This window comes from Pongo pygmaeus, chromosome 9 (assembly GCF_028885625.2).
Source record: "Pongo pygmaeus isolate AG05252 chromosome 9, NHGRI_mPonPyg2-v2.0_pri, whole genome shotgun sequence".
NCBI lineage: Eukaryota > Metazoa > Chordata > Mammalia > Primates > Hominidae > Pongo > Pongo pygmaeus.
In genome coordinates, this window is record NC_072382.2 from 58,532,567 (window position 1) to 58,556,415 (window position 23,849).

At 49.1% G+C, this 23,849-nt stretch overlaps 1 protein-coding gene across 1 annotated transcript in view; it reads right to left on the reverse strand.

The window, feature by feature from the left end:
- The window catches only part of OTOG (otogelin), a 100,839-nt gene that overhangs the window by 75,741 nt on the left and 1,249 nt on the right, over positions 1-23,849 (reverse strand). The window contains exons 3-16 of the mRNA XM_054438737.2: positions 20,408-20,483; positions 18,313-18,405; positions 18,005-18,159; positions 15,629-15,747; positions 14,201-14,406; positions 13,209-13,339; positions 12,880-12,986; positions 12,363-12,472; positions 11,863-11,991; positions 10,720-10,828; positions 10,401-10,447; positions 9,732-9,877; positions 2,175-2,307; positions 1,084-1,261 (exon numbers count right to left, since the gene is read on the reverse strand). Coding sequence (XP_054294712.1) covers positions 1,084-1,261; positions 2,175-2,307; positions 9,732-9,877; positions 10,401-10,447; positions 10,720-10,828; positions 11,863-11,991; positions 12,363-12,472; positions 12,880-12,986; positions 13,209-13,339; positions 14,201-14,406; positions 15,629-15,747; positions 18,005-18,159; positions 18,313-18,405; positions 20,408-20,483 — 1,739 coding nt within the window. The remainder of the gene's footprint in view (positions 1-1,083; positions 1,262-2,174; positions 2,308-9,731; positions 9,878-10,400; positions 10,448-10,719; positions 10,829-11,862; positions 11,992-12,362; positions 12,473-12,879; positions 12,987-13,208; positions 13,340-14,200; positions 14,407-15,628; positions 15,748-18,004; positions 18,160-18,312; positions 18,406-20,407; positions 20,484-23,849) is intronic.

The following is a 23,849-nucleotide window of genomic DNA, read 5'->3' on the forward strand; positions in this document are numbered from 1 at the left end:
GTCACCAAACCCAGGTGTAGGTGTTGAGCGGAGGGAGGTCATGGTCTCTCTGGGGGGCAGGTTCTGCCTGGCACCCACCATGCCCAAATATTGTTCTGGGGCAATGAGCGCACTCATATTATGTAGGGCAATATTCCTACTCAGAAGTTACATTTAGGAAAGTGGCAAACAGCTTACACACTAAACCAAGGTCTCCCCCTACTATTTGGCCAGCTACCCTAACATCAGCCCTACTAGGCAAAGCATAGTAGAATGCCACAGTTTTAAATATATATGCATTGAAAAGCTCTGAGCTTTATTTTGTTCTTGTTCTTCACAGCAAATCTGAATTCTCTGTTTTGGCTAAAGAATGCCTCCCCTGTTTCCTTCTGCATCCCCTAATGCATGCAACTCGAAGGACTGGCCAGAATCTCCAGCCTTTAAAATCAACCCTTTGTTCTCCTTTCGAGGAACCTTCCTAAGTTCCTAACCTACGTCTGTGCCCAAACATGTCAGCTCACAGAAAACAGCCTTTCCCTGAATATTGGGAGGCTCACGGGGTGCAAACTCAAGAGACTTCAAGTACCAAGTAGGAAAGGTACATGGGTTAGACTGGCCTGGTGGGTTAGAAAGTGGGAATGTTAGTGTTCTTGGCTCACTAGGGGCTTACACTCACCTAAAGGTGGTGTCTACCTCAATTAAAACAAACAAAACCATGAGCCAAATCAGTCAGTCTGAGGTCCCCGGTTTTAAGACCTCATTCTAAAACAGCATTTCTCAAGGTATGTCCCGTAGACCTCCCATACTGGAATCTTAGAGGTGCTTATCAAAAATAGGATTCCTGAGTTCACCCTAAATCTTGGCGAGCAGGACTCAGGAATCAGTGTTTTAACAAGCTCCTGAGGTGATTCCACACACAGAGGACTGTGAACCGCTGCTTTAAAGAAACATAATTAAATTTAAATGTAGAGAAATCAATAACTAATGGTGCATGCTGGGCACAGTGAAGGCCCACGGGAGAGACATTTAGGCAGTGCCTCTAGATACCCAGCCCTAAGGGGCCCATTTCCCCTCTTCTTCGGGTTCCGTGGCAGGGCTACGTACAGGAAGTCGTCCTGCGTGTTGCCGTTGAAGGTGCCGCAGAGGCCCACAGTGTCTTCCACCCATCGCTGGTCCACCTGCAGGTACAGTCGGAGCCCTTCACGGTCGTAGAGCACCCGCACGCCCACGTTCGTCCTCACCCGCAGGAACACGGAGGACAGCCTACGGATCTCAAAGGCGTCTGGGCACAGAATCCGAAAGGGGAGAGTGGGAGGGCAGCCAGTACACACCCCGCCCACCACCACCACCTGCCTGGCCCGCTCAGACTCCCACACCCGGCCCAGACTTCGCCCCCACTGAAGCCGTGCCTGCCATGAAGCTGGTTTGGGGAGGCTTGAGGAAACCCTGTTCAGTGATGAAATCAGAATCCAGAGATAACTTCCCACGGCAGCCTGGGCTGAGAAATTTTTTTAGCATCAAGTGCCAGTTAAAGCTTTGCACCCACTAAGGAACTGGTACACGTTTCCTCCTCTAGCAGAAGGAGGATTCTGTAACTACCCATTCTCTTCACAGTGGCCACAACACAGTTTTATTATGGAAGCTCATGATACAATTTTAGATTCAAGTGTAACAAATTTAAATTTTAGATTTTATTGTAGAACATTTTATACCCTTTATGGTTTATATTTATTTCTGCAGCCTGTTGACACCCAGTGCATCCCCACTCCTCCCAACCTTGAGCCCCTGTTGTTGTTTTTCTTTCTTTCTGGTGCTAGGTTTTTATTTCTTAATCGTTTTGCCGTTTTTGTTACATGTGTTTCTTATGAGCTACACATAAGTTCCTTGTGGAATCAGACAGTATAACAAGTAGTTAATAAACAAGTTATGAGAGTCAGGATGGGAAACACCCATGTATATGCTCATATTAGGAGAAGCCATCATACTACTAGGAAGCCCACTGTCCTGTTGAGGTGGGACAAAGACACATTTTTGGAGTCCACATTTTTGCAACCAAAGTGTCCCCTATCCTGATCTACCCAGTACTAGAATATGAGTTTTTGCCAGTGTAGCAGTGCTTTTAGCCAGAGGAGCCTGGGAAGAGAGGTCCAAACCCTCAGTTCCCAACTAGGTCTGTTGTCCACCCCAAACTGTACCATCTGTGTATGGCGGGATGATCTTGTACTGGTCAAACAGAAGGACATCCCCTGCCTGGGTCAGGGTCACCTGCCTCCGAGGGTCCTGGTGCAGAATCACTGACACTGACTGGACACAGGCTCCATCTTGGTTCTGGAGAGATAGAAAGGTCAATGGGGCAGTGTAGGTCTGACCATCCTGCTGGATACAACAGAGCCCTCTAGGGACAGAGACCCCAGCCCAGCTTGAGAGACAGTTTCCTCAGAATGACAGACAGAGCCCCAAAGATATCAGGGATCATCCAACCAAATACCCTTGTCTGGTATTTGGGCAGGCAGAGGCTCAGATTGGAGAAGGTTAGTAGCAGAATGCGATAACACTAATAAAAATGATAGTCAACTCTGTTATCTAAAGACACAGAGCAGAGATGGAACCCAGATGGCCCAGAGTCCAGCCTGAGAAACACTGGCCTCCCCCGCCTCATCACAACCCAGAACTTTAATTTCATCCCTTTGTGGGTGTTTTTATAATTCATTTCATGTGTCACATCCTGCACTCCACTGACAGGCAGGCAGGAAATTAGGCAATATTCTCTGGGCCTCAGGTTCTCTATCTCTCAAATGGTCACACATTGGGCCCCTTTTATACCTCCCTCCACAGGAAAACATCCACACAATCATTCATTTAAACACTTAACTGAGCACCAACTATGTGCAAGGCATACTGTATCAGACTTTATGGATTCAGTGATAAGACAAAGTTTCTGTCCTCATGGAAATTACGTACTTGTGTGGGACACAGACATTAAATAAGTAATTACAAAGTTGATTATTCAATTATAATCAACTCTATACCACTACACACCTCTACAACTCTACACCTGTGTAAGCAGGTGTAGAGTGTTAGAAAAGCATATGACTGAACCAGACTTAGTCTGCAGAGGTAGGAAAGGCCTTCCTAGGGAATGATAACATAAAATTATCATAATAATAAAAGCCATAATAATACCACAATATTATTATGATATTATAACCAACAACTAACTTTCACATGGAATTAGTATGTTCAGGTGCTGTTCAAATCTCTATATACATATTCACTCGCCTAACTCTCATAGCAATCTGATTAAGAAAGTGTTACTGGCTGGGTGTGGTGGCTCACGCCTGTAATCTCAGCACTCTGGGAGGCCGAGGTGGGCAGATCACGAGGTCAGGAGATCAATACCATCCTGGCTAACACGGTGAAACCCCGTCTCCACTGAAAATACAAAAAATTAGCCAGGCATGGTGGCGGGTGCCTGTAGTCCCAGTTACTCGAGAGGCTGAAGCAGGACAATGGCGTGAACTCGGGAGGCGGAGCTTGCAGTGATCCGAGATCTCGCCACTGCACTCCAGCCTGGGTGACAAAGCGGGACTCCGTCTCAAAAAAAAAAAGAAAAAGAAAGAGAAAAGAAAGTGTTACTAACATCCCCATTTTGCAGGTTAGAAAACCAAGGCACACAAAAAGGTGACATATAAGTTGAAATCTGAAGCATGCTAGCTGGGCAAAGAGAGAAGAGGAAGAAGGAGACATCCAGGCAAAAGGAACAACTCGTACAAAAGCTCTGCTACAGGAAGTCGTTTAATGCATTCAAGAGCATAAAGAAGACTAGAGGGACCAGAACCCATCAGGCAAAGTGGTTTAAGATAAGGTTCAAGGCTGGGCACAGTGGCTTACGCCTGTAACTCCAGCCCTTTGGAAGGCTTAGAGGGGAGGATTGCTTGAGCCCAGGAGTTCAAGACCAGCCTGCTCAACATAGAGAGATCCTGTCTCTACAAAAATAAAAAATAAAAATAATTTTTTAAAAGGTTCAAGAGGTAGGTAAAGGCCAGCTTAGGCAGAGCCTTGAAATATTTTTAGACTTTATCGTAAGTCCAACAGCCAACCTGAGAAAGTGAACCAGGAGAGTGACACAGTGAAATGACAGAACGATCAGGGCTTGAAACTTTAAAGAAATACATTGTGCAACAAGCTACAACCATCCTTCTGAGTTCCTGCCCAGGGGTACAGAAAATCCCTGAAACAGCTCAAAATCATTGTATCTAAAACATCATCTTCTTTGTTCAACCCACTCATCCTCTAGTCCCCTCTGGACATGTCACCTGTGTGGGAATAAAGCCCACACCCTTTAGTCAAAAGTCTCAGGTTCAAATCGTAATGTAACTGAAAGCTATGAGACCTTAAAGAAGTCACTTAAATTCTCCAGATCTCAGTTCTCTCCTCTGCAAAACAGAGGTACAACAACACTTGGTTGTACCCAATCCTACCCAGTTGGGTACAGATTTTTAAGTGTGCATAAAATATTTTGGAGGTTGCATTTACCTCCAAAAGCCCACAGAACTTCACTAAGAGTGAAACTTGATGTAGGCAAATTCTAAAAATCACGTAGAAGGGGATCCCAGCATGAAATGTAGACGATAACAAAAGAATTCATACAAATGTATGAAACAATCTCAGTGAAGAGAGTGGGAGGAAAGGCATTGACATAAGTAACTTTGTAAATAAGTGGAATTTATAAGACTAAGGCAAAAGAAACTGTGCACAAAAACTGTACTTTAGTTGATAAAGTTATTTCCTATAGAGGTATGCATTAATAATAGGAATATACATGTATACTGGAATTGAACGATTAGGTAAATTGATGGTGTATGGTGAAGGCCAAGTTTCTTACTGTTAGAGTGAGTGTTTACAGATAAGCAAGAGGAGGAAGCTAGAATGATCCATGTGGAATGGATTAGAATTGGACCATCAGTGTGAAGTCATGTTTAGCACATGTAGATACAGATGGTTTTATAGAGAAATCTTTATACTTATGTGTATATACAAAGATAAACATGGGTATGCATATACAGTTGGCTCTCCGTATCCAGGGGTTCTGCATCCATGGATTCAACCAACCATGGATTGAAAATATTTGGAAAAAAATATGGATGCTTCCGTCTGTACTGAACATGTACAGACTTTTCTTACCATTATTCCCTAAACAACATAGCATAACAACTATTTATAGCATTTACATTGTATTAGGTATTATAAGTAATCTAGCAAGGATTTAAGGTACACAGGAGGATGAGCATAGGTTATATCCAAATACTATATACCATGTTACATAAGGAATTTGAGCATCTGCAGATTTTGGTATCTGTGGGGAGTGGGGTGCTGGAACACAGACAATATCCGCATTATCTGTGGAAATACCCCACAGATAATGAGGGTATTTCCTTTCTCTGTCAGCTGAGAAGGCCTAAAAGAAGTCATACCCCAGTAGCAATGAGCACACCTCATCCCCTGATCTTGATTCTAATACCATTGTCCAATAAAAGGAACCAGGAGAGCTTGGTAATATTTTTGGAGAAATGAATGATACTAGCACTGGGACAGGAACTATACAAGATAAGCCTGGTGCATCTAATAGGCCCAGAAAGTAAAGACATGAATGCACACACACACACTCAAGCCCCACCACCACTAGAATATACACACGCAATAATGAAGGTATGTCAAAGGGACACAGAAGTCAACTGTATGATCTCCCAGTGCCCAAAGCTGGAACAATTCAAGTAAGAACATAAAGGTGTAGTGGATTATAACTCAAAGTATAAAATAAACAGCCATGAATCTATGCTGATATAAATAAGTAAATGGGAGAAAAGAGACAAATCTCCCTGGCAGAAAAGTTCTAAATAATGCATGTAGATTCTCTGCCTTCAAGGAGGGGGAGCATAACTTCCCACTCTGTAAGTGTGGGTTGCCCATAGTGACTTCCTTCCAAAAAGAACAGTATGGAAAGAGGGAAAAAGGAATAAATTTACAGTGGAGAAACCTGAAAAACACTACCTCCACCAGATGATCAAGGTCATAATCAACAGTGATAAACAATGTTGATAGTATATACCACGGATAAGATGTGATGAACATGGCATTTTACCTGTATGATCTTTCTCCCCAAAAAAACCATAACCCCAGCCTAACCATGAGAAGAAAAATCAGACAAATTCCAATAGAGGGGCATTATCCAAAACAGCTGACCAGCACTCTTCAAACTTTGAAGATTATCATAAACAAGGGAAATCTGAGGAACTATAACATCCATGAAGGGCCTAAGGAGACATGATGACTATATGTAATCTGGTACCCTGGATCAGAAAATGACATTAGGTAAAAAACTATAGAAATCTAAATAAGGTATGCACTTTGGCTAGTGATAATCTATTAACATCGGTTCATTATTTTTAACAAATATACCCTACTAATGTAAGATGTCAAGGGAAACTGGGCGTAGGATAGACAGGAACTCTAGGTACTATCTTTGCAATATTTCTGTAAAGCTAAAGATGTTCTAAAACATAAAGTCTACTTTAAAAAAACACTTTGAGGGCTGCAAACACTACACAGATTCTCGGGTGGCTGTGTTAAGATGCTGTGATAACATCCAACCCTAGGTCGGGCTCAGCTCTGCCTCCTGCAGGCTGTGGACTCTCAGAAATGCCCCAAGCCTCTGTAGGCCTGTCTCATCCTATTTAAAATGGGGAGAATGGTAACTACCACATGGGGTATGTTAAGACTTAAATTACATGTTTTTTGCAAAGTGATTAGTCAAAGTTCAAGGCACTGTGCAAATATTTTATCATTGTCATTATCATCCTCTCTGTGAATGTCCCCATGCCACTCCATTGCTGGCCACCCAGGACTGCAGTCGCAGCTTCATCTTTGACTTCTCTCCCACACACTCCCCACTTCACCAGACACAGTCAGTCAGTTGCCAAGTCCTTCTGCATCTGTTTTAATGGATCCTGGAATATTCCAACCTCGTTGTTTTTCTCATATAATCTAATCAACCCTTGGAGTGCCCTCCCTCCCTCTCCTTACCCAGACATACTGATTTCTATGAATATTTTTAGGCTCACTTTTTAGGTCACTCAGCCCAAATGCCACTTCTGTCATGAGGTTTTCCCTGATCCTTTTTCCTGACCTGTAGGACTATTTCGTCCACAGAACTCCCCTGTGATGGCACTGATCATGTTGTAGCTTGTATGGAAGCTGTCTGAGGACACGCTGACCTCCTTACAGGCCACAAGAGCCTGAAGATAGGATCAGGGTCTGATTACTCTGTGTAACATCACCATGCCCAGCACAGAGCTGGCACAGGGCTGGCCCTCCATGGATCCATCATGTGGGTGAAGTCACAAGGAGGAGAGCTGGCACAAGGTAAAAAGAACCTGCTGTCAAGAGGCACTGTCCCACAAAGAAGAGGGTTGTCTCAGGCCAAGGCTGGCCCACAGCCTATCAGAGACATGGTAGAGAGAAGGGCTGATGGCCAGGCATGGTGGCTCACACCTATAACCCCAACACTGGGAGGCTGAAGAGAGTAAATCACATGAGCCCAGGAGTTCAAGACTAGTCTGGGCCACATGATGAAGCCCCAACTCTACCAAAAAAAAAAAAAACTAGCCAGGCGTGGTGGCGTGTGCCTGTGTTACCAACTACTTGGGAGGCTGAGGTGGGAAAAGTGACTGAGCCTGGGAGGTTGAGGCCGCAGTGAGCTGAGATTGCGCCGCTGCACTCCAGCCTGGGTAACAGAGTGAGATCCTGTCTCCAAAAAAGAAGGGGGGGATACTGAGGAAGGGACCCTGAGACCCAATAGCCCCCAGGATTCTGTGAGTGGGAAGGAGCAGCTGGGCTGTGCCTGTGTGTCCTGTCTGTCTTATGCCACCCTCAGGATGTGATGGGAATGACCCTACTTTTGAGGAAGAGCAGTCTTCTGACTCAGAGAATGGCCAGGCCATTCTATAGCAGAAAGAAGGGAGGGGGACACTCAGGCCAAAAGGAGAAGAAAGCCCAGTCCTCTGCCTCATCCACAGTTCAGCCTGTGTCCCCAGGGCCATGGAGTGACACCTTCAGCTGATGCCTGCTCACATTCAGGGCCCTCAGTGCTGGGGGCTGGAGCAAGGCCAGCAGGGAGGCAGGACTGTGGGGCAGTTGCCCTGGCTGTGGGTGTGAGCTCCTGCTCTGATGCACAAGGAGGAGCTTGGGCACAGCCCAGACTGGGGCTTCCAGGGTCGACTGAGCATGATCAGCCCAGGGACAACAGAGTCTCCGCTGAGAGACAAACAAACCCCCATCTACCCCAGACGTGCACGTTGGCCATTTTCTCAGTTATGTTCACAGGTGATTGACACAGCTCAAGGGTCATGTCCTCCAGGAAGCCCTTCCTGATCCACTTCACACCTCTGTCACCCAGTGCCCAAGTAAAACAACAACAACAAGAAGTTCCCTCGTGGAGATCCACCCTGTGCCCTCCATGTTCTCACAGCTGCTGTAGCACAGTTACAACAGTTCACTTGCCTGCCTCGCCCACCAAACTATAGGGCCCAGGGAGGTGGAGCCATGTCTAATTCATCCCAGTCTCCAAGATCCAGCTCAGCTTCTGGTGCAAATAGGTATTCAATGTTTGCAGAAGGAAGGACAAAAGGATGGAAGGAAGGAAGAGAGGGATGAATGTTGAAGGTGCAATCCAATGAAGCAGAGAAGATAAAGTTGAATTAAACCAATTTTAGAGACTTTTTTTTTAAAAAACACTGAGGCCCACTCCATGATCAGGAATTCCAGTTAATAATTTATAAGAAAGAGATTTGTGTGTGCCATTCATGCTGGTCTTTCTAACATTGTTTTGAGCTTATTTCAATAAATATTTTGGGATTTTTTTTTTGTAAAATGGATGTAATTTTCCTAACACAGGTGTGCAACAACAAAAGAAGTTGCCTGAATGCCAGTTCAAATTGTTCTGTATAAAGATGCTCTTAAAAGACACAGAGTTATCCTAGAATCTTCATTCTTTTTTATTTGAAATTTTAAGTCATGTCCTTTATAAAGACCATAGCAGTGGAAAATGGTGTACTTTTTTAAAAATTGTGGAATATAAAATATTTGAAAAGTTTAATTTTCTTTATGTGTGAAGACACATAAAGTATGGGAGGAAACCAACAATCAAAACTAACTTTTTGTAGATAGCCATTACATTTCTTTTTTTTTTTTTTTTGAGACAGAGTCTTGCTCTGTCACCCCAGCTGGAGTGCAGTGGCACGATCTCGGCTCACTGCAAGCTCTGCCTACTGTTTCAGTGCCAGTATGTATTCTACAAGAGATTTGTTTCATAAATTAATTGATTTAAAAGTAGGTGCCAGTGTTACACTTTCATATATATATATATATATACACACACACACTTATATACATATATATGTGTATATATACATTTATATATACACGTATATATATATTTATATATATACATTTATCTATATATATATATATTAGGTAGTAAAATCCTAAAACCAAAAACCCACTGAGGTCCAGGAAAGGGACGTGACTTAGTCAGCAGAGGTGCTTGGGCTGGAGCCCAATCTTCTTCCCAGAGAGAAGAGGCAGCAGGTGGGGGCCGTGGGAAGACCTGAGCCCTGTCCTAAGTCCCAGTCTCTCTCAGGGGCAGTAGGCAGGAGTAGCTGGGTGGATCGGGCCTGGGGATCCCCAGCTCTTACCAGGCCACATGGAGCGTTCTGCAATGTCACGGTGAAGGTGCCCGAAGAGCGGCTCTTGGCCAGGATATACTGACATGTGGCAGGGAACGTGTACCGGCGGCCATCAAAGGTTGTGAAGTGAATGTCACCAGTCACTGAGCACTCAGCTGAGAGATAGAAAAAGGCCACTGACCCATGGAAGCCACCCCAGTGGAACTCTGCCCTGCAAGCTCCAAGCATGAGGAGGACACAGCACCCTGCCCTCCGGAATAAGAGCAGTGTAAGGAATGAGGCCTGGCCTCTGAGAGCCCTGGGCAGTGGGAGACATAGGCTTGTCCCCAGAGAACTCTCTGAAGAGAGGTACAGCCCTGCCCTGGGGATCTTCCTCGGAGGGGAGACCAGGGCCTGGCCTTGAGGACCAGCCTCAGGCCAAGTACCCCTAGCTCAGGAAGGTCCTTAGATATACAGAACCCGTGGAAACCCCTTCTTCTCATGGAAAACCCTTCCTGGCAGGGGCTGGAGCCAGACCTTAATCAGGCAAAGTGATTCTGAGGAAACAAGCGTCCGGGCTTAGCCAATGGAACTGAGTGACATCCCCACCTGCAGCAAGCCTGGACCCCAGAGATTCCTTGCCCCAAAACCTATCAGACTGGTAGAAGGGAGTCTAGTGCAAGGTGGGGTCAGACATACCTGGGCAGACAGCTGTGCTGCACTCCCACTTGCCTGCGGTGCAGGTGCTAAAACACAGAGACCAAGGAGGCAAGAGGTCACCCCTCCAGGCCTGAGCTAGATGCTGGGAAACTGCAGGGCCCACAGCCCTCAGTCTTCCCATCTCTCAAATGGGTGGTAGAGATTTCCCCCATGGATTGGATCTAATGAGATTCCCCTGGGACTCAAAGGTACTGAGTGAGTGCCTTGACGCCAGCATTAGTGCTCCCAGATGGGCAGCCCTCGTGGAAAGCCTCAGCGGCCATGCCCCACACCCTGCTTCCCGGCAGCAGACACAGACCAAGCATTGCAGTCTTCCTTCACCACAGAGCCAGGTGGGTACAGAGTCCCGTGAAACTCACAGGGACACTCAGCTGGTGCCACGCAGCCCCCATCCTCGAAGATGAGCCCTAGGGTGATAGAAAAGAGCCAATTAACTCACCTTTGTCCCTGTTCACAAACCATTCGTGGCTCCCCAGGGCCTGTGATAAAGATCCCCTTATCTAACTTCTTTCATCTGTGAACCCACTTCCAAACTTTCTCCTCTATAAATCCTTGGCTCAGGCCAGAAGTGAACACCTTCTAATGAAAGAATCCCACCCCTACACCTTTTCTCAGAGAACTGCCCACAACCCCATCCCCAACCTGCACACGAGCTTCTCCTCACCTCCTCTCAAAAGTCTGCCACCACATCAAAAACAGCTTAGGTGCCAGGCACCACCTCCTCCAGGAATGACTTCCCTGACAACCTCTCCCCATTCTGAATTCCTATATTTTTTCTTGTCTGAACCCCCCTGAGCTGGCCTTCACCACATCATACCTTAGACTGGTCATATGAGTGTCATATCTCTGAAACCAGATTCTGATTCCCAAAGTCAATGGCTTTATTTTTATATTTTTTATCTCAACATCCTCCTAGCCAAGCACACTATAGATGTGCTGCAAATTTATACACTGAAAAACAGTCCGCATACATGGACCAATGCTTAACAAATGTATGTGTATATATAAACCAATGATCTGTTCTCATACACACCTTAAGAAGTGCAGTCCTGATTAATTTAAATATCCCTATGAAATCAATTGTCCTGATGAATTTCTCGAGAGGCTGCAGTTCTGTCCTCACCCTCACTTCCCTTAAACCATTTATTCATTTGTTAATTGTTTGCTCCTTCCTTCCTTCCTTCCTTCCCTCCATCCCTCCCTTCCTTCCTTTTCTTCCTCCCTTCTTTCCTTCCTTCCTTCCTCCCTCCCTTCCTCTCTCCCTTCCTTCCTCCTTCCTTCTTCCCTTCCTTCCTTCCTTTTTTCCTTCCTCCCTCCTTCCCTCCCTCCCTCCTTTCCTTCCTTTCTTCCACAAACAGGCATCTTCTGAACTCCTGTTTCGTGCCCATCTGTGCCAGGCCAGGAAGATGGTGCCAGGCACCTACGTCTGCCCCTAGCATACCATTGGGGCAATAGCAGCCGTCCACACAGGCGATCTCACTGTCCACACAGGATGCCCGGGGCTGGCAGGAGGCAGGGCAGCAGGCGATGCACTCATTGTAGGTAAAGGCCTTCTCCTTGCAGTGCACAGCTTGGGAAGGAGGGAATCCATGGTCTCTCAGCTACTGGCCCCAGCTCTGCTAGGACCCAGCTCCTACCCCAGGCCGTGGAGTGGGGATAGGAGGGAGGGCTTTGATTTTCGTGATTTCCTAGTCCCAGAGGGAGCATTGGGTGCCCAGGAAATTGACAAGGAGAAGGAATTGCAAGGGGAGGCTCTGAGAATCACCAAGGCTAGTTCCTCCCACTCTGAGCCTCAGTTTTTTCGTCTGTCACATGGATAAAACCTCGGGACTGAGAGTTCTGATAACTATGATTCTGAGCAGGACAAGACATTGAGCTGACGCCTGAGAATACCACCCACAGCCTGACGCCCTCCCTGCCCCACTACTGGGCTGCACTTACTGCATTGCCGGAGCTGGGTCCTCCAGCCTTGCAAGGGCCGCCCTGCCTGGGCACACGCCCGGGCATACTCCGCCAGTGCCCGGCACCAGGTGGCTACATCACCCATTGATCTGTGCAGAGAAACCAAGGGTCACACTGGAACAGAACCCAAAGTGCCACCAGCCCACCAGCATCCCGTAGAGACTGCCAGGGCTTCAGGGCACCTCTCCTCTCCACCCGGCTGGGAAAGGCTGCCCAGGAAGGCATCTAGGTGAACAGATCCCTAGACTTGAGCTACAAATCCTGGATTCTAGTCCCAGCATTGCCACTAACTTGTTATGTGACCCTAATGGGGTCCGGCCCCATTTCCAAGCCTCAGTTGAATGCGGCAACTCCGTCCCACCTAGGCAGATAAGAATTTCAGAGCCTTGGGAAGCAGATCTGGCAGTGCCTGGGATCACCCAGCTTGGTGGCCTGTGTGCTGAGCACTCACCCCAATAGTAGAGAGTTCCCCATAGCCCACACCACTCCTACTCACTGGCAGAGATCGCTGGTACAACTGGCTGTGAAGGGCAGAGGGCTGACGTAGGCGTGGCAGGCGTCAAAGGGGGGCCGCAGTAGAGCCTCACACTGCTCGTACACGCCCTAGAGCAAGGGACCAGGAGCCAGGGCTAGGGGCTGGCAAAGCCACACACAGCCCCACACAGAACCCCAACTTGAGCTGGAGGGAAAGGGAGAGGAAGGCAGAGAAGAGAGGGATGGGGCCAAGGGCACCAGCCACTCTGGGGTCCCGCAGCCAGTGGCTTTCGAAGAGTTGGATAGCAAGTCAGGCTCTAGGGTAGGGGAGTTTCTCCCCAGGCTCCAGACCTGCATGGTTCCTGGGTTCTGCTGTAGGCACGGTGGGCGAGGCAGGGAGGAAGTTGTGGGCCCTGGAGGCTGGTTAGGGGCCTGCTCCTGCCAGCTGTGCACAAACTCAACCACGTCGTCAGTCAGCTTCCCTGGAGGAGGGAACTGACATCATGATGGGGCAGCGATGGGGTCGGGTGGATGGGAGGGACAGAAGGCTCTGAGGGAAAGCGGATACCAAGGGATGGGTAAGGAGTTTTGAAGAATCCGGTCTCCCAAGTTCCCATCCCAATCAGGGTTTCCCAGCTGAGCCATTCTCCTGAAAAAGCTGTTTGGTAGTAATAGCCAAGAATGCTCAGGAACCTGTAGTAGCTCCCTATGGCTCCAAACTCAGGGGATGCAGCAGCATGCACTGGAAAGAGAACTGGTGTGTGAGCCTGAAGAAGTTCCTGTGTCTCTCTGAGCCTCAGTTTCCCCATATTTGCCATAGGGAACATAATCTCCCAGTGAGATTGTTACAAGGACTACTTGAGATGATGCGTGTAAAGTGTTTAGTATGGTGTAGGTGCTCAAAAGGGGTCAAGACCCTTCTGGCCAGAGCCACCATGATTTGGCCCTGAATGCTTCACTCACTTCCTACCACTCCTCCATAGGTGTCTTCAGCTGGGCCAGTTCTCTTCCTGGCTGTCTCTAGCCCTCTGCTCCCTGCCTACCCCATCCCCCACATTGCAGGGTCAATCCCACCTGCAAAGTGTCCATTAGATCCCCACACAACCCTAGTGGGAATTCTCATCATGACTATTTTTGCAGATTAGGAACCTGAGGTTGACAGTAGTTTAAGAACAAGCCCAAGGACACACATTTGTTAGGAAGGGGCCCTTGGCCTTCCACTGGGTCTTTAATACCATGACCATGACCCCAGGACTCTGTTCCAAGTCCCCTCTGACCCCTCGAGCCTGACCTTTCCCCCATCCCCACCAACACCTCTCAGAGGCCACCGGTCTGCGCCTCACCAGAACTGGTCACCAGATCATCCTGGGGGTCAGCATTGTTGTTCCCACACAGCCCATGGGTCCGGCCCAGAAGCTCTGGACTCATCTTGATGTAGACAGCCGAGGCACCATCCCAGGCCAGTGTGAAGGCTGACTGATGCCGCACGATGACATAGCCAGCAAGCCGCTGCAGACGCACGCTCCCCATTACATGCGGCAGTTGGACCCTGCAGGGCACATCCCAGAGCTTCAGGGTATCCACAACACCTCCACTAGCCCAGTCTCTTCACCAAAGGAACAGCCAGTCCCTACCCCATGATCCAAGGCCCCCACTTCCCCTCCCCATGAATTCCCAGAATTCCCAGGTGCCTGGAAGTATACCATTAGAGATGGATTCTTTTGTCTTTAGAGGTTTTTTTAAAATGGCAATTTCCCAGGCAGGAATAAATCTTAGAGTGAGTGACTCCAAGTTCCTTTCTCCCAGACAGGATAGAATATAAGCAAACACCTGCTTTATTTTTTTAGTGGGAAGCAGGAACCAAGTGGAAACAGAAGCCAAGAGAGGAGGAAAACTGGGAGTGCAAGAAAAGATGGCAGACTCCATCAGCCTTGACCACTTTCCCAGTTTTCCTGGTACAGGGACCCATAGCCAACCTGGAATTTGGCAACCTTCAACCCAGCAAAATATCAGGAAAGGGAAACAAAAGTACTGTCTAACTAGCCACAAGACCCATTTACCAACTCTTCATTCACAGGAGAAACCTATAGGCCATCAATTTTACACTCAGCCCCAGAACAATTGGTTGGTTACCCGGTTTCCAGATCTGAAGCAGGAGATGAGGATGGGGATAAGTGTCATTACAGGAAGACCCCATGACAGCAACAAGAAGTGACAGTGGACAGCAAGGAAGGGAAAAAACAATGAGGAAGAGATACAAGAAAGATTTCACAAAGGACCACAGTCTGGGGCCATTTAATGTGGGAGCAAGGGGTCCCCACTCCTCTGGTGGTCCTCCAGGCATCCCTGATGGCCCAGCAAGATAACTGACATTCACAGTGACCCTGTGTCATCAGAAATGGAAGTGTACTCAGAATCTGCTGAGAGGAGATAGAAACTGTGTATGATCCATTTGGGAAGATTTTGGGAGGGAAAAGTAAGCGTGCTTATCATGATAAACTCTCAACTCTATGGAAAACTCTATTTTCCTGAAAGCCTGCTGTCTGGAAATCTGCAAGGTCTGAGAGTTCCAGGGGGAAAAAAAATCATTCTGCAAATCCCACTGGCAAGAAACCCAGTGACCTGACAGTATGCTTCCGCCCAGATGGTGGAAATTGCTGTTTGTCCCCAGAAAACAATTTCCGTTGGGCTTGTGAAGAGTGGATGCTCACTCATCCACCACCACCAGTGTCAGGGATAGGACAGCTCAATGTGGAAGGTGTTAGAGTTACCTCACGCCTCCATGGGTGACCTCCTTGGCCAGATGGATCTCCTGCTCACCCGCAAAGAAGAGGCTGACAGCCCTGGAGCAGGTGTAGGGTGAAGAGCCGCACTGTGGGTCATTGTGCACCTGAGTAGGGAGTTCAGAGGCCGGTTTGCAGGCTCCTGCCACAGGCCTGACCCTGAGCTTCACACCTTATTGAGTTTTCACTAATGCCATGGCTGTTCCCTGCATACCAACTGCCTTTCCTCTGCGATCTCGCTCAGTCCCCATACATCACAGAGGGGAGGCAATGGATTCACAGAGAGGTGAAGTAACTAAGGCCACACACACAGAAAACTAGGAAATCCCAGAGCCGGGATTCTAGCCCGGGTCTGGATGGCTCAGATTCCAGGGCTCTTCCCAGTCAATCATGCCATCTCCGTATTTCTGAACTTTTTTGTTTATCCTACCCAGGAAATACCATCAGATTGAAGGCCAACAGACATACTCCACCATCTCACACTCATACACAACACAAACACACACATCTATACACATCCCATAAATTTCTCCCATGACACTCTCAGTGCACACACTGTACACACACTCCCCTTCCCCCATGCCCCTGGCAGGTACAGATTGTAGCTTTCCCTACACCCATCGGCACACATCTCACTCCTGTGCTGCTGTCACACACACACACATACATACACACATCTCCTCTGCCCCCCGTTCAGACAGAACCCAGACTTCAAAGGCCATAGACCCAAAGGACGGGGTTGGGTAGAGGGGAGAGCTTCCCAGAGCTTATCCCTGCCAAGTGTGGAAACCCTTCCCGGGAAGGCACCTTCCATCAGATTACTCTTCAATGTGATTAAGCAGGCTGGAGCCACTTCAACTACAAGTGGGAACTGTGAAAGCTACCCCATGGTCTAACTAAAGGGTTTTCAAGCTTTTGTGACTATGACCTACAATAAGAAATATATATAACTAAAAATTTTACAAAATAATACTTATCTCTATCATGTGTAATACACTCTTACAATATTTTCTATTTTATTTGTCTCTTTTTTTAATGATGGTTGTGATTCGTTAAGTTGATTTTGTAACCCACGAATGGCAATCCATTAGTCTAAGTAATTGTAACATGTCCACCATGAAATGATAGGTCATGAAAATCTCTGCTATGTGATAGGCCGAGGCAGAGAGAGGAAAATTGGTTGCAGTTCCCCGTCCATCCAGGGCATGGCCCCTAGAGCAGGCTCATAGGTCCATGACTGAGACAGAAGGATCACAAATGGCTAGCAGAGGGGAGACACTGAACACTGGGGTCTCCCCACACCCCCAACCCCTTGACCCTAACTCAGTACTGACCAAGGTGCCCTCCAACAGAGCTGGTTCTCCAAAGAGACTTTCCTCCAGGTGGAGGGGTATTGAACTGTGGCTGCAGGTGACTCCCAGTTTAGCACACAGGTTAGGCATGAAAATCAGGCCTGCATGACAGTGACTTTCACACATGTGTTCCTATATTTCACAAACCTTTACTGAGCACCAATCCAGGCACTGTCAAAGAGAAAGACACGGCCCCTGGCCTAGGAAGCTCACAGCTGGTAGAGAAAACCAACCCAAAACCAGACCTTTGTAAGAGAAATACAATGACAGGGTCATAATGTAGAACTTTGAGTTACCCAGTGAGGAGCTCTTCAGCCAGGCTGGAAGGTCAGGAGATCCAGGACAGCTTCTTAGAGGAGGTGACTCTAAACTGAGTCATCCAGGACCTCCATCATTTCTCTGAGTCCCTATTCTCTTTCTTAGCACCCAGTGATCTTTTTCCCCAGAATGTTCTCAAGTCTGCCCACACTCTCCTACTCTTCACTTGGTTAACTCCAATTTATTCCTTAAATCTCAACTTAAATGTGACTTTCTCCAGGAACCTTTCCCAGGTCACCATCCTTCCCAATAAACAGGATTAGGTTTTCAAGACATGTTCGTTTAGCATTTGGCATTTCTCCTCCATAGCACTCAGTTGCACCTGAAATGAGTCATCTGATTTGATGTCCTTCTTCGTTAGACTATAAGTTCTGTGAGGACAAAGACTATATCTGTGTTGTTGTCTACAGGGCCTCCCACCACCAGACCTCATGCCAGAAAAGAGTACAGTATGCACTTAGTAAATACTTGATGAATGAGTGGCTCAATGAATGAATAGCCAGGGTGAGTGGGTGAGCGAGAGCTGTGGAGCCCCCAGCTCCTTCCAGGTGCAGACTGCCTGGGTGGGAGCTGGGGGGGCGATGAAAGGAGGAAGGTGCCAGTCTCTCTAACTATGACAAGTAGAGCCCAGGCCAGTGCAGCCTCCAGGGCCTAGAGAAGCATTCCTGGACAGGCAAGGCAGGGGAGGTCTCACCTGGATGGAGAAGCTCTGTCCTTCGGGCTCATGGCGCCCCACCAGTGTGTAGCTGCCCTTTCCGGAGAGGTAGTAATAGAGCCCATCAAATGTCTCCACGTGGTGCTGCCCCCACGCCCGGCAAATGCTGTCCCTCTCAGGGCCGGCATTGTACACTGAGGGAGAGAAAAGAGAATCTCTCTGTGTAGCTACAGTGGGCACCAAGACAGAGGCTGGTGGGTTCCAGCCCTGGAAGTGCTGCTCCCTTTCCCCCTAGCTTTCTCTGCACCCAGGTCCCTTCCCGGGGGTGGGGTGGAGGCCAGACCCACCCATCTGGCAGCGCAGTCCAGTGGCATTGAAGCGTCTGCAGTCACAGAAGGCTGGGTGCACACACTCGCCTCCATTGAAGCAGGAGAACAAATCTGCATGGGAGACACAGAGTCATTGCCCCATCAAGCTGAGATTGGCAGAACCCAGGGAGGCAGCCCTCTCAGGCTTCACAGGATCCAGACCCCCATGATAGGCAGCCCCAGCCCCAACATTCCTCAGCAGCTAGCACAAGCTGGTGCCTCAGACCACAGCCCTGCCCCCTCCCTGGCAGGCAGGTGGGGTGGGGTCGCAGGGCATCTGCCTTCGTTGTGCATCAGGTGGCCCCCAGGCCAGCCCCATGTGGGCCTTCAGTTCCTAGAGCTGTTCCTGGCTAGCAAGCAAGGCAGGCAGAACTGAGAACAGGGAGCATGTGGGGTGAGCAGGGGGACTGCCTAGAGATCTGCAGCTGCTGCTCCTCCTCAGGGACACAGGACAGGTGAGGAACACAGGACAGGTGGGAGACACAGGACAGTTGAGGGACACGGGACAGGTGGGAGACACAGGACAGTTGAGGGGCACAGGACAGGTGGGAGACACAGGACAGGTGAGGGACACAGGACAGGTGGGAGACACAGGACAGGTGAGGGACACAGGACAGGTGGGAGACACAGGACAGGTGAGGGATACAGGACAGGTGAGGGACACAGGACAGGTGAGAGACACAGGACAGGTGAGGGACACAGGACAGGTGAGGGACACAGGACAGGTGAGGGACACAGGACAGGTGGGAGACACAGGACAGGTGAGGGACACAGGACAGGTGAGGGACACAGGACAGGTGGGAGACACAGGACAAGTGAGGGACACAGGACAGGTGAGGGATACAGGACAGGTGGGAGACACAGGACATGTGAGGGACACAGGACAGGTGGGAGACACAGGACAGGTGAGGGACACAGGACAGGTGGGAGACACAGGACAGGTGGGGGACACAGGACAGGTGGGAGACACAGGACAGGTGGGGGAGGTAGGAACAGACACAGGACAGGTGGGAGACACAGGACAGGTGGGAGACACAGGACAGGTGAGGGACACAGGACAGGTGAGGGACACAGGACAGGTGGGGGACACAGGACAGGTGGGAGACACAGGACAGGTGGGAGACACAGGACAGGTGAGGGACACAGGACAGGTGGGAGACACAGGACAGGTGGGAGACACAGGACAGGTGAGGGACACAGGACAGGTGGGAGACACAGGACAGGTGAGGGACACAGGACAGGTGGGAGACACAGGACAGGTGAGGGACACAGGACAGGTGGGAGACACAGGACAGGTGAGGGACACAGGACAGGTGGGAGACACAGGACAGGTGAGGGACACAGGACAGGTGGGAGACACAGGACAGGTGGGAGACACAGGACAGGTGGGGGAGGTAGGAACAGACACAGGACAGGTGGGGGACACAGGACAGGTGGGAGACACAGGACAGGTGGGGGAGGTAGGAACAGACACAGGACAGGTGGGAGACACAGGACAGGTGGGAGACACAGGACAGGTGGGAGACACAGGACAGGTGAGGGACACAGGACAGGTGGGAGACACAGGACAGGTGGGAGACACAGGACAGGTGGGAGACACAGGACAGGTGAGGGATACAGGACAGGTGAGGGACACAGGACAGGTGGGAGGAGAGGCCACAGACCCAGGACAGGTGAGAGGGGCCATGGACGCAGGACAGGGAGTGGGGGCTACAGAAAACAAAAGATGAAGGGCAATACCACAGAAAGTAAAAAGAAGCCACAGAACTGGGTGGGATGGAGGGGGAAACAACCACTAAATAACGAAGCACAGTCTCACTGGAGTCAGCCTGTGAGGGGGCAGTCCCGGGCCATGGTCATAGGAACAGGACTCTAGAGAGGAAGCTCTCCTCAGGCAGGGAGGAGAATGCAGAATGGCATGGTGGCCAGGGCCAGGGTGGGTGGAAGGAGACGCCAAGCAGGAAAAAGGGGTCCTGGAGGCCTGAGGGAAGCCCCACCTGCCCTCTGCCCTTTCAGGCCTCTGCCAGGGCTCTCCCATGCACAACCCATGGACCACAGTGAAGGTGCCACTTACAGGATGGTGCACACTTGGCCCGATGGAGCCGCCTTTCCCAGGAAGACATGGCCACAGAGTCTGGGGCTTCAGCCTGCTTGTGAAGACAGGAGGAAGAGAACACATCAAGGGCTGACCTCAGGACGGGTTCCCGGGCAGGCTTCCTGGTGGCCACAGCCCTCTTTGTTCATCTCCTAGAGGGAGGAGCCCCTGCCCCTCAGTGCCCCAGCCACTCCTCCTTGCCTGGCCCCCTCGAGAGGCAGAAGAGAATGTTTAGGCCTGCCCTGGGCTCAGAGGAGCAAAGGCTTAGCTCTTACCTTCCCAAGTGGCATCTCTGTGGCAGACCATGAGGCCCATGGCTGGAACACATCTCTTCCCCTCCATGCCCCAATACCTGCCAGCCTCCTCTTCTTCCCTTTCTCCCAGTAAACCCTTGTGTCCTCCACAGCCTTACACACAATCCCCTTGTCTGGAAAACGAGCATGAGGCAGAGCTAAGGAACAAAGGCAGCCCCTCACCCCAGGTCAGGGGAAGATCTCACCCCCACAGCCACCCCCACCCCAACCTTCCTTTGGGGCTCTTCCAAGAACAGGAAAACCAGCAGCCCACAGATTAACACCCACTGTCTTCACAACTCAGCTCCCAGTCAGGACTCCTGCCCTGATACCTCAGGTCTAAGGAGGAGACAGGCCAAGAGTGGCTAATAAACCGTATTTTCCAGACAGAACTCCCAGAGCATGGTCTCTCCAGACATAAACCGCCTGAAATCAGGACTGTCTAACAACATGGGTGTTCAGTCACCACAGGACCAGATGACTTATATACCGGCCCTCTCAGAACTCCAGTTCAAGATGTCTTATGTCACCTGGTACCGGCATCCTGGGCACAGTTGGCTCCTCCTCCCTTAGAGGTTCACCCTCCTCATTTGTACAACATCCCCAGAACCCTGTGCCAAGCATTGTGCTGGGTGCAGTGAACAGGGCAGAGTCCCTGCCCTCGTGGAGCTTATGTGCTTGTTCATAGGGCCAACAAGCCACAAATCACACTGTGGGTATTTACCTCACATGTCATCCTCACTTGTTGTCATCCAGCAAAGGACTTGAACATAGGAAATATTCAGGCCCTCAGTCCCTGGAGCCAACCCCAGCTTTTGGCCCTGCCCTGGCAGGCACAGCCTGGCCACCTCGTCCCTGATGCTCACACGTTTCATCTTCATGGTCTTCTTGACATCTTAGCCAGATTTTGGTGTCCTTACCTACTTTGGCCCCCGGTTCCTGGGTTCTCCCTAGCAATCCTTACCCAGCCGACCCAGGCCCAGCCCCAGGAGTCAGGTTTCCCACCTGGGTACTGATCTATCTTATGGGGCCCTCAGAGACCACAGGAAATAGGAGAGGACAGGGTCACAGGAAACAACCCACATCCTGTAGCCACCAGAGAGCTGTAATTAAACTCAGTCTTCGTGTCTTCACTCTTCGCTCCCACTTCAGATGTGGCCTCTGAGATAAATGAGTCATGAGGATGAGACAACCTGTGATGCAAAGAGTCAAAGCCATTTTCTAAAGGATTTCTTAAATCTTGTCCAAATGATTAGTCTTCAGGGGGTAATCAATCAGGCGCTCTTAATCATTTTTATGCCATGAACCCCTTAGATAATTTAGTGACCCTATGTGGACACCTTCTCAGAATAATGTTTTTAAAAACACAAAATAAAGGATAAGGTTACAAAGGAAATCACTTATATCGCAATATCATTTTATGAAAATATTTTATAAAAATGTGTAATTTAGTAATATTTGTGCTTCTTTAATAACTCATTAAATAAAAGATCTAGCAGGGGGCCTTATCACTGCCAAAATTTTGAAGTAGTGATGAACATAAATGATATCTTGAGACAGCAACATCTATAAGTGGTAGGAAAATATCTGTCATGTCTATTGGTGACAGTCAAAGACACTGCAAATACTCTTGTGGTTTGTAGACTATAATAATAATTGAAAGGGATGCTGAATTTCAATCGGATTGAGGGTTCTGTAAATAACAATGTGTTTTTATTTTCCCCCATCAATGGACCCCTGTCTACAACAATTCTCTAGAAAATGGTTGAGCTCTGTAGAAGCGGGACAGCATTGAAATGAAGATTGGTTGCCTACTGGTCTGGGGCCCACCCCCACTTCATGAAGAGGGCATTCCAAACAGGAGCCCTTGAAGTATCCCTGGTACATGGGCCTCAGTCCCCCACCCCCCAACTCCTGTCACCTTAGAGGGAGGCCATTCTAATTCCTTGTTGCTCTGAGGAGCAGTGTGAGAAACCTCCCTGGGTTGCCTGGTCCACTCACTTACAACTCTTCCCCAAGGAAAAGGGGGGATGCCTACCCTGGAAACCAGCACGGGAGGATACCTACAGGGAAATGAAGTGTTTGGAGAAGGGTCATCTCCCCCACTAAAACATGAGGATTCCTGAAGTCCTGTATGCACGGCCTGGCTCTGCCAGGAGACTTTGCTCCACCTGCTCATTGTGGGGCTCCCGCAAGTCATCCACCCACCTCAATTTCCCTACCTACAAAAAAATGACTCCATTACCTTCCAACTCAAGCAGTATTTGACTGTGATTCTAAATCTTAGGGCCTGGAAGAGTGGGCAAAGAAGAAGTAAAAGACCCAGGAAATCCACATCAGAGAAGAAGCACGCCCACACCATCCCCCCTCACTCCACCTTGGGGTCTTCATGTCTATTTCCGAAGGGCAGGAGTTGGGACTCATTGCTGTTATAAACGATTCTCCCCAACCTGCTGGCTCAAGGGGCTCCCCAGAGCAGACCGCTGGGGCTGGGCAGGGCAGGGGCACTTGAGCTGAGGCTCAGCTACTTTGGGGGACCTAGCTGCAGGTAGGTGGAACTTATAGCTCATCTGTAGTTATAGAAAGAGGGAGACAAATGCGGGCCAGGATTAGAAAGTAGACCTGAGTCACCTGATCCAGAGACCAAAGAAGTTTGGCAAAGGGAGAAAACAAAACTGCTGCCTCTCCCACAAACATAGACGACCCTGGGAAGATGGGCAGTGGAATGGTCAAGACTCAAAGGATAGAGTCCGGGCTCAGTGGCTCATGCCTAATCCCAGCACTTTGGGAGGCTGACACAGAAGGATCACTTGAGGCCACGAGTTCAAGACCAGCCTGGGCAACATAGTGAGACTCTGTCTCTACCAAAAAAAATTGAAATTCAACCAGGCATGGTGGCACACACCTATAGTCCTAGCTACTCAGGTAACTGAGGCATGAGGATCACTTGAGCCCAGGAAGTTGAGGCTGCAGTGAACTATGATTATGCCACTGCACTACAGCCTGTGTCACAGAGCAAGACCCCGACTCAAAAAAAAAAAGGAAAAAAAAAGGCTCAAAGGATGAGTTCAGGGGTCTGCTTCTCAACCAAACCTTCCTTGCAACTTCCACCAGGTGGCCTAGTTTTT